Source organism: Propithecus coquereli, unplaced genomic scaffold (genome assembly GCF_000956105.1).
Source record: "Propithecus coquereli isolate 6110/MARCELLA unplaced genomic scaffold, Pcoq_1.0 Scaffold209, whole genome shotgun sequence".
Lineage (NCBI taxonomy): Eukaryota > Metazoa > Chordata > Mammalia > Primates > Indriidae > Propithecus > Propithecus coquereli.
Window position 1 is genome coordinate 410,649 of NW_012145967.1, and position 11,210 is coordinate 421,858.

The following is an 11,210-nucleotide window of genomic DNA, read 5'->3' on the forward strand; positions in this document are numbered from 1 at the left end:
CACACAACCACTCTCTATTTCACTTTCAGTACGGTATTTAATAAATTACATGATATTGAACACTTTACTACAATATAGTCTTTGTGTTAGATGGTTTTGCCCAGCTGTATGTTAATGTAAGGGTCCTGAGCACGTTTAAGGTAGGCTAGGCTACGCTCTAATGTTCAGTAGGTTAGGTGTATTAAATGCATTTTTTACTTAAAATATTTTCAACTTACCATGGGTTTGTTGGGATATAACCACATTGCAAATAGAGAAGCATTTGTACCAGTCTGCTCCCCAAAATAACTACTTCCTTACCCCTGGACCTAATGCCTTCATGTAGGCCCTCTGATAAGCATAAAAGCCCTATACTTTTCATTCTATTTTGTTTACAGAATTATTTCAGGGGTATAGTACATAGTAGCTACTCAATAAGTAAGTAAATTACCAGGAAAGAACCATTTTTGTAACAATCCCACTTTAGGGAAAAAAAAAATTAGGAAAAGCCCTAAACAATCATTATTGTTTGCAAATAGCACCGTGGATCCAGCACTGTACCTTCAGTTCCTGCTTGGGCTCCACATTCTTTATGGTTGTATAATACACATGGTGGCCATACTGGTAAGCCACCAGGTTCTGCTCCAGGTGATTCTGGGCTGGACGTACAAACATCATCCAGTTACAAAGGGTCTCATCAGACAACTCAAACCATAGGTCTTCATGCAAATCCCTGTCTTTTCTGTCCCCTTTATCAAGAGAAACCTGTAACCAAAGAAAAAGTAAAAAGCCACACCACAAAAACAAACAAAACCATCAACATGATATGCATTAATGTCATAATATACAAAATATTACTCCTAAATCAACCATACATCCTGATTCTTCCCTTTGCATCTAGAAAGATACTGAAATTGTGACTTGCCCAGTGTAAAAGAGAAAAGATACTTTCTGAAGCCTCACCTGTGGGAGAATTACCTGGTAAAATCTAAATGTTAGCAATCTAATTGCATGGCTTTACTAGTATTTCACAAAACATGACCCCAAAAGTGCTATAAATAAGCCAGAAAGTAAAACACTCTTCAGTTCATTACAACTTGCTTCCTTTTGGGATTCAACTGCATTGCTTTATAATATGCAGCCCAGAGATAGGTTTTTCTCTTTAGAAAGTAATATTCTTGCTTGGAGATCTTCAGCATTCACCAAAGAAAACAGCTCCACGACAGCAGCTGACTTGTCAAAAAACACATCCCAAATATTTACCCCTCCAATCCCCTTTCTTAATCCTGAGCCACTCAGTTCTTGGAGTAGCTATGCAAGAAGTGGCTGGCAGAGCGGGCTAGATGGAAGCAAAAGCATCAGATGTAAAAAACAGAGACCAGTATAAATACTTCACTGTTTGCTGAAGAATATTCTTTAATGGAAGGTTTGACAGCACAGACTTGTTACAAAATTGAAAAGTGGTTTTCCTGCGAACATTACCAGCACGTAGCAGATTACATAGATCTACATAATTTTCTTTGTATTCCAAAGTCATTTTTCAAAAAAGAAAGAAAAAGGCTGTTAAAGCCCCTGTTATGGGCTGAATTGTGTCTCTCCCTCAAATTCATGTTGAAGGCCTAACCCCAGTACCTCAGAATGTGACTGCATTTGGAGACAGGGCTTTTAAAAGGGTAACTAAGTTAAAATGAGGTCATTAGAGTGAGCCCTTATCCAATTATGACTGGTCCTTCAAAGAAGAGGAGATTAGGACGTGGACATGAACAAGCACAGAGGAAAGACACTCATGAGGACGCATCGAAACAGCGGCCATCTGCAAGCCAAGGAAAGAGACTGCAGAAGAAACCAACCCTGTCAACACCTTCCCCTCAGACTTCCAGCCTCCAGAACCATGAAAAAAATACATTTCTGGTGTTTAAGCCTCCCAGCCCGTGGTACTTTATTATGGTAGCCCTAACGAACTATTACAGTCCCCAAGAACTACAGCTCTCAGAATTATTCATAAACTAAAATTGCAGTCTCCATTTTATTGGTGAGAGAGAAAAAGCTTCTACTTTAAACAAATTAAGCACAGAAAGAAAAACACTAGCAAGCAACAGCTATGAAATTGAAATAAGAGACTCGGCAGAAAATTGAGAGCTCCCGAAAACTGTTAAAGGAACAAGGGTGAACTATGACAAAGCATAAGTTACCTTCAGATGAATGTAACAGTCTTTCAGCTCGGACCCCCTCACGAGGGGTCCCTCCACAGGGCCGAACTGCGTGCGCTTGGGAATACGCCTTTTGGAGAACACTCCTCCAAGGAACCTGTCTATGTAGAGGACCAGAGGGAGACTTGCTCTCGCTCGAGTGAGCACAGGCCGGTTGGGGATCGGATGCAAGGGGCCATGCTTTGGGCACACTGAAGAATGTGCATTATTACACTCCTCACACCCTACAAAAGAAAGAAAGTCTTGAAGCAAAGTCAAATTCCTCAATATGACTTGATCTCAAGTAAAAAATTGGAACTGGAAAAATCCCCAAATCTAAGTTTTCAAGCCAAAATTCAATTAACTCCCGCAATGGTACTACCCATTCAATTGTAATACATTAGCTTTCACAGACCAATAAAAATCCTGTAATTTTCCTCTAAAACCAGGAAGAATTTGCTTACGCCTGCCAAAAATAATATGCAGGCTATGATTATTTCAAATCTGCTGGACAGTAATTCAAATAGTAGCCACTAAATTTACAAATCAATTACAATATATCTGAGACGAAAAAAGAAGAGCTTATTAGGCCAAATGCTGCAAAATCTGATGAGAAAAAAAAAACAGGTGACTTTTACAGTATGTAAATCATATCTCAGTAAAGCTGTTAGGGGAAAAAGAAACCTCGACATACTGTTGAATCAATTTCCTCAAAGGGAGTTTCAGAAGCCTCATTATCTCAACACATCTAACTCAAACAGAAAAACTGCTGTACGGTTTGCGAGTTCAGTGGAAACCACTGTCTGATGATAATGCTAAAATGAGTGAATTTAGAATAATATACTTCACTCACTTGGATAACACCATCAGCCCACCCCTGACAGGACATGTATTTTCAGCTCATTCCGAGAGTACTTCGTTCACACCAATCCAGCCACACTTACCCCTTTGCCAAGAGCACCCAGCTATGTGTTAACTGCCAGAACTGAACACACGGAGCCACACAACAGAGGACCGTGACTGGGCCACACAGAGATCACACTCACGACCCTTAACAAATTTAAGTAACTAACCACGGTTTACCCTACTTTGGCTGTGTGGTGGGTGAGCTGGTTTAGGAAATAGTTATTTTCAATTTCTTCAACTCTCAAATAATAGAGAGCTACTTTGTATTAGTATTTATAAGATAAAGTGACTCTCTGTGCATTTGGCTTAGGAGATGCCTTGAAAACTTAGGAATTCAAGGAAAAACAAAGCAAGGAAGTTCTCTGTTGGGTCGGGTTTAGATGTCGACCTGAACGCTGGGCGGAAGCAGACAGGGTTCACCACCAGCACCCAGGAGGCCCAGGAGAAACAGGGCGAGACCACAGAGCTCTGAATAGCCTCAATAATGCAAATAAATGAGGTGAGAACTGTGCTGTGCGAGCCTGAACGTCAAGGGAAAGAAACAACGGTTCGGTAGGTGGAGGCGAAGGCCCCGGCAGGCGGCGGAGAGGCAGTCGGGTGCGGACCGGACCACCTGAGCTGGAATCTGACTCTCCACTTTCTAGCGCGGCCTTGGGAAAGCCGCTGCCCCCTAAGACTGTGGCGAGCACTCACACCTGGGATGCAACACGCACTTTTAAGAGATGACTATGAAAGAGGCCAAGCAGCAAAACGTGCTTGTTGAAGCCGAAATGGCGGAACAGTCCAGGACTGGGCAGGCCTGCCATGGTGGCTGGGTAGCTGACGCTCTGGTATCAGAGAGACCGAGGCTCAGACTCCCGCTCATCCCTATGCGACCCCTAGCGGGCTGCCCGACCTCTCCTGAGCGTCAGTTTACTCAGTGAAATCGGAAAACACACCAGAGCGTCAGCGCCTGCCCCCGGGGCCGCTGTCGCAGGACGACGCAGGCAGAGCGGCAGAGCACGCAGCCGGGGCGGGGCCTGGGAACCACGCGCACACACACGCGCACACACAGCTGCCTCCGCGGGCCCGGCGCCCCCACTTACATAAGTCGTGCGGGTCAAAGGGCCGGGGCGGGTCTGGCTCCCAGTCATCCAGATCCGTGTCTTCACCATCTTCTTCCTCATCTTCCTCGGTGTCCTCATCCTCATCCTCATCCTCTTCTTCTTTTGCCTCCAGTCTACCTATGGGGGTCTGCAGAGTTGCCAAAGGGTCGGAACCATCCACACTCTCGATCGAAGGTAGCACCTGGTTGTGCACCGGTAATGAGGCCTGGACAAGAGGTTAAGGCACGCAGTGAGCAGACGTCTGCTTTGAGTCAGGCACACACCGCGCGGAGGTGTGGGCGGAATCCAGTCTTCACACCAGCTTCCCCCAAGGCCCCAGAGAAACGATTTCCCTCTAGGGGCTGTAGGGAGGAGTCTGACTTCATTTTCGCTCACTGGCTGCTCACAGCTGGTAAGCCTCGCCCTCCCTCTTCCTCGTCTGCCCACACCCGGGCAGGCGGATGGGGCAGGCTAATGGGCAAGCCCAGGTGCTCCCTCATTGGGTGCCGGTGGGAGACTGACACCTGGCGAGGCCCTGACCGTGCGTCCTCAGCCCACCCCTTACGCGCCATCCAACCAGTCTCCTGTGCTCGCCGCGGGCTCACGCCAACTCACACCCGCGGAGAGGCGCGCCCGGCCTCCCCAGAGACTTCGGTCTGCGAGCAACAGGCCTTGCACAGCCTCGTGGCCCATGCGCGGGGTGTCGCCAGTCTCCACACCCGAACTAAACTGCGGAGGGAGAGGTCCCTCCTGCCTTCAGGGTGGCCACGACACAGGGGCCACTTCACTGTTAAAACCGAACACGTGGTGCTACATGTGGTTGGCAAAAGTCAATGGCTAACAGCCCTCCGTTTAAACCCTTCAGGGAGGCCGAGGTCTGCGAGTGGGAGCGAAGAGATGAGCTGCCATTGCTCCATCACGCTGAAGTCAGGCTCTTGCAAATAAGACAGTTTGGGTCACATACTGGGTTAATTCGTATCTTACCAAATATACTGGCAGTAAATAAATGGTACCTTAAAAAGTTCTCCTGCTTCCAACCTAAGTGCTGTGGGTTATAGATTCCCTAGATTCCCTTGAGGGCATCTTATTCCTCCTGCCCAGTCGGCACCTTAGGTCATGTTCAAGCCATGGACCCTTTCTGGTCAATAAATAAAGCAAGTCAGTTTTGAAACGCCCACTCCCTTTTTCTTTACATCCCCACAGGTTGTTTTCCTCACCTAGAATGTTCTTCTTCCACCAACCTTTTAAATCCTACCATGTTCCAGTTTCTACAGGAACCACCCCTGACGCCTCCAGGACCCCCTGACGCCCCTCTGCCCTGAGCTCCTGCAGCACCCGGGGCCATAGAATCCCCCTCCTCGCCCTCGCTGGGCCTCCGCTTCCACATTTCATTGCTCTCAGGGCAGCCTGAGCCATTCTGGAACAGTTCTACCACAGTTTCTTTCTTCTTCTTTTTTTTTTAAGGTATAAGCGTTTATTTGTTCTGTGTCATTTACTTTGAAATATATATATATTTTTTTCTCCTGGCAAATTTCGACCATACTATGCAGGAATACTGAATGATCTACTGACCTTAAGTCACTATTTTTGGAAAGAAATGTTCGACAGTCTTGCCAAGGACTGAAAATTTTCTATCTTTGGGATTCAAGCTCTGGTTTTTTTGTGTCGTTTTTTTAATTTCAGAATATTACAGGGGTACAAACATTTTGGTTACATGAATTACTTTTGTACAGTTTGAGTCAAAGTTACAAGCATGTCCATCACCCAGATAGTGAGCACTGTACCCGTTAGGTGTGAATTTCTATGACAGTTTCTGTGGAGTCCAGATCTTCCACCTCTTGGTTGGGGCCTAGGACGTTCCTCTGGAGGCAGGTAGAATAAGTTTAACCCTTCTGCCACCTGAATCAAATATTTGAAGGCCAAAATACCCTTATTCATTCCATCATTTCTCACAAGGCCAAACTTCCAGCTCTCTGATCACCTTGTTGTCTTCATTTATTCTGCAGTATATTCCATTTTTATTAATATAGCATCTGACTGCATTAGCATTTCTGACAGCCACAGTTCTAGTGCAGGCCCACCTTGAACTTGCAGACAGCTGAAACCCTCAGTCCTTTCTTTCCCTCATACAGTGCTAGTAAACCATTTTTCCCCTTCTCAAAACTTAAGTAGCTGATTTTTACTTAAATAGGAGATTTTGCATTGATCTCCAGTAAATTTCATTTTATTACTGTTATCTGGTCTTCCAGTCTGCCAAGATCTTTTATAATCTCCATGCTGACATCCCACACATTAGCTAGCCCTCGTAACTTTGTATCCGTTGCCACACACCATATGGCTGGTGATAAGTAGGCATGTTCCCGGGGGTCCATCCTGCCTCTTTAGCTACACCCCAGAAGAGTAGACTGTGGGCTTTGGAGTCAGACAGATTTAGAGTAAAACCTGGCCCTGCTATTTAGCAAGTTACTAAACTTCTCTGAACCTCAGTTTCTTTATCTGTAAAATGAACACACCTCAGGATGTTGTGAGAGTTAAGTGAAATAATATGTATATAAGGGCAGTAGTAGAGTGTCTGGCTTTTAGTTAAGTGCTTAGTTTTGGATTTTTTTTTTTTTAAGGGATAGGGTCTTACACTGTTGCCCAGGCTGGAGTACAATGGTGTGATTATAGCTCACTGCAGCCTTCAACTCCTGGGCAAGCTCCACCTCTACCTCTTAAGCAGCTGGGACAACAGGCGCGTACCACCTACCCAGCTAATCTTTTTTTCATTTTTGTAGAGACACAGTCTCACTATGTTGTCCAAGCTGGTCTTAAACTCCTGGACTCATGTGATCTTCCCACCTTGACCTCCCAAAATGTTGGGATTATAGGCGTGAGCCGCCACACCCAGCCTTAAGTCCTTAGTTTAATGATAATTATTATCATAAGTTCTTTAAGGACCAAGATGACATCATATACTTCCTCTACAACTTTGGAAGACTGCTGAGCACGAAGTAGGTGTTCATTTGTTGAAATATATTTGGCCCTTTGGGAAATGACATCAATCCTTTCAGACATCTAGAGGAACTCTTTGCTGCTAGTCACAGAAACATCCTTTTTCTGTTGTACATCTAAATCAAAGAACTTCTTAAACTCTGTAAAGAAACAGTATTGAGTGTGTTTATTGAGATGGCACTCAACTCACTATGGCAGTTTAAGATCATTGCCTGCCCAGACACGATGGCTCACACCTGTAATCCTAGCACTCTGGGAGGCTGAGGCAGAAGAATCACTTGAGGTCAGGAGTTCGAGACCAGCCTGAGCAAGAGTGAGACCCCATCTCTACTAGAAAAAAAAATAGAAAAATTAGCCAGGCATTGTGGTGTGCACCTGTAGTCCCAGCTACTCTGGAGGCTGAGGCTAAAGGATCTCCTGAGCCCAGGAGTTTGAGGTTGCAGTGAGCTATGATGACACCACTGTACTCTACCTGGGGTGACAGAGTGAGACCCTGTCTCAAAAAAAAAAAAAAACTCACTGCCCAACATTTGAAACACTCAGGCTCCAGAAAGATAAAACCAGCTACCTCAAACCTCAAACGGCATCTGCATGTTTTAACATGCACTCATTTAACTAAGAACTAAGACTTCTGCATGACATTCCACCTCTGTAACTCAGAACCTTTTGGAAAGTTCTACATGGGAGGACAAAATTCTCGCAGTTGCATCTGCCTCAACTTCAATAAAAACAAAATAAAATGCCCTTTGAGAGTGAAGATTCTACAAGGACAAGAGCAGGGGACTCTGGCAATGCAACAGCTTTGGCCACCTCCCCCTGACCTCCTCACCAGATCCTGCAAAGAAGTGACTTCATTTCTACTCCCCAGGTCAAAGCACAGTTTACAATATTGCCTTTTATTCTAAGCCACTTTAATTTTATGCCAGTGTTAGCGATGAATGTTATCACACATTGAACAAAACAAGGCATACCTCTACTCCTCACAAAGTCCTAACCCTCTGCAGAGCCAACCTGAAAGAATGAATTCAGCAATTCAGAGTTATTCCAGTGGAACTGCGATGTATTTTTCCCACCAGATGCTATTCAACTCTAGTTCGGCAAGGTGACTGCTGGCTTCTTGCCACTGCTGAGGAAGCTGACATCAAAATAATACCAACAACCTTCACCTCCCCCACGCTGGAACTCTCTGAGCACTATAGCAAAGGACAGGCTTAAACACTTCTGCATTATCTTTAAGGACTGATGTTAAGGCACAGGTTGAATACATACCAGAATCTTGCTACCATTGAAAAGGAACACAAAGGGTTGCGGACAATAATTTCTAGGTAAGAATTGTTTATTTCTAGACAGCACAGACCTGACACACAGTAGACATGCATTACAAATTTGTTTAATGAATAATTAATGCAAATGCAACTGGCCTTTACTGAGTGCTAGGTATATATTAAATTCCTTTGAGGCCAGGTAACGTTATCACACAGCTCCTAAGTGGCAGAGGTAAAATTTAAATTCTAACTCTGCACTGCTTTTTCCACTACATCACAATGGCCCCTAAGGAATTCAGTCTGTTTGAGAAGGGCAACGGAGGAGGTAAACATCACCCACACCTTGAATACCTGAGCAACAAGGTACCACGCATGGTCCTGAGGTCACAGCCAGGCAGTAAGTGGGTAAGCAATGTGTGCGTATTTTACTTCGAGGAAGAGAATACAAAGCAAAACTATTTTAATCCTGTGCATTTTGTCATGTACAATAAAGCATAGTAAAAGCAAAATGAATGTTAAACTTATGGTATACTTTCTCCTTCCCACTTAGTACCACTCTCTGTAATTATTTCTGAAAGTACATAATGCATTTCAGGATACAATTTATCTGAGAAGTGAAATACGAAACTACACTGGGCAGCAGCAAACACAACAGAATGTTTCTGGATTCCTACTGAGGCCGATTGTCAGTGCAGCATGTTTTCTTCTCAGCATGTGGGGAGTCACACATGTTCATTTTCAAAAACAAAGAGGAGACTATGCCTCTCTGTCTGGAGACCACTGACGCCTTTCTTAAGGATGTGGAAATACATTCATGACAAAGGCTTCTAATGGATTTTGCCACCACTAAAAATAATTGAAAATAGAAACTTTTTTGCTTTAAAAAAAAAAAAAAAGAAAGAAAGACAAAGCAACCATCATCTGTGTTAAACCCTCACTCCAAATTCCTATCCAAAATTTATCCAGGTCACCGAATAAACTAACAGCCGCTGAGGTGTTACAGCCAGAAATAAAAACTGGTTGAAAGGAAACTGCAATGAAGAAAGATGCTAAGCCAATCATTCCCCTGCTTGAAATGCCAGGGCTCGTGGAGCTGAGTAGACCTTCCCCTCTGTGCAAACATGCAACAAGCAGATTGTTCCTAGAGATTGGAGAAGATGAAGGGCCCTTTGAGGTGCAAACGACAATGAAACCTTTAATTAAAATTACGTGTTAATATTAAAACAAAATTTTGCCTATCAGATTGGCAAAATATGAAAAGAAGGCAAATCCCCAATGTGGCAAGAAAATGTGTGGAAATGGGCTTTCTCATATATTAATAGTATATTGTTGATGGGCATATAAATTTTTTCAGTATCTGAAAAGCATTTAGAAAGGCAATTATCAAAATAATTTTCCCATTTATAAGGACAAATTTAAACATATATCAAATAGGGAGAACAGCGTAATAAACCTCATGTACCCATCACTCGGCTCAACGATTATTAACTCATAGCCAATCTTATTTGAACTAATCTCCCACTCACTTTCTCCCTCACTAGATTATTTTGAAGCAAAACTTAGACACTATACATTTTCATCTATAAATAGTTCAGTGTCTATCTCTAAAAGAAAGTGACTTTTATATTTCATATATTATCATACCTAAAAAGTTAACTATTTTATAATATAATCAAATATCCAAACATCCATTTAGTGTTATCATTTCCCCAATTGTCTCATAAATTTGGTTTGTTCCAATCAGGATCCAGGCACGGTCCACAGATTGCATCTGACTGATCTGTCCCTGAAGTCTCCTTTAATACATAAGCTCCCCTTCCTCTTCTTTTCCCTTGCAATTTATTTGTGAAAGAAACCAGGCCATTCGTCCTAGAGAGTTTCCCACAGGCTGGATTTTGCCAATTGCCTTCTTGTGTTCCATTTTGTCTGCCATGCTTTTTATAAGCTGGTAGTTGAATCTAGAGACTCGATCAGATTCTGGCTCAACTTTTTGGGAAGAATACTTTCACATGCGGCATAATGCTACAGGAAGTACACAATGCCAGGAGGCACGTAATGAAAGGCTTTCTCTGTTTCAGTGACATTAAGAAGGGTCAGAGGGTTAGGTTGCTCCCACTCTGATCTATCTATTACAAAGTTCCCCAACAGCTTTGTCCTGACGGTTTCAGGCTGCTGCTGCTGCTCACTGCCTAGATCCATATTTCCCCGAGGGATGCAAAATGGTGATATTCTAAATCGATCATTCCTTCTTTATTTATCACTTGGAATGCTTTGATAAAGAAATTTCCCTCATCAAGTTATTGGTTACCTGAGTAGCTTCAAGGAGAAAGGCAGGATTTTGTCCCTTCATTTTCCAGTTTTCAGAATAATGTGGTAGATCCTAGCATGCTCAAAAAGTGAGCAATGAGTTATTTCTTCTAATATCATATAAACTTGTAGACTTTAAATATATTTAAGTACTTCAATCTATTCTAGGTATTATCCTTTTTTACAGGTCAAATTGTTCCATTTTGGCCCCTTCAGGTTCCGTCCTGAGATCTTCCCACGGGATGACACAACAGAAGTTTTTAAGAGCTCCCTTGCCCTGAGAAGACAAGACACCCCAAGTTCGTCTTGTACATTCCCTGCCAGAGTTAGGGTCAGCCATTTCTCCAAGGAGCCCTGATTCCTTTCACCGTATTTAAAGACCACGTCGAGCATCAGGGGCTGCTCGCTGGTACTGGACTGATCAATGTAACTAAACCTCTTCAGTGGCCAGAACTAGAAAACACGTTTGTTAAGAGAGAATATAT

The 11,210-nt window shown here is 43.5% G+C and overlaps 1 protein-coding gene across 1 annotated transcript in view; it reads right to left on the reverse strand.

Annotated features, from left to right (window-relative positions):
- PRDM10 (PR domain containing 10) overlaps positions 1–11,210 on the reverse strand; it is a 67,685-nt gene that overhangs the window by 49,418 nt on the left and 7,057 nt on the right. Inside the window, exons 4-6 of the mRNA XM_012644271.1 lie at positions 4,160–4,385; positions 2,172–2,413; positions 541–744 (exon numbers count right to left, since the gene is read on the reverse strand). Of these exons, the coding sequence (XP_012499725.1) occupies positions 541–744; positions 2,172–2,413; positions 4,160–4,385 (672 nt within the window). The remainder of the gene's footprint in view (positions 1–540; positions 745–2,171; positions 2,414–4,159; positions 4,386–11,210) is intronic.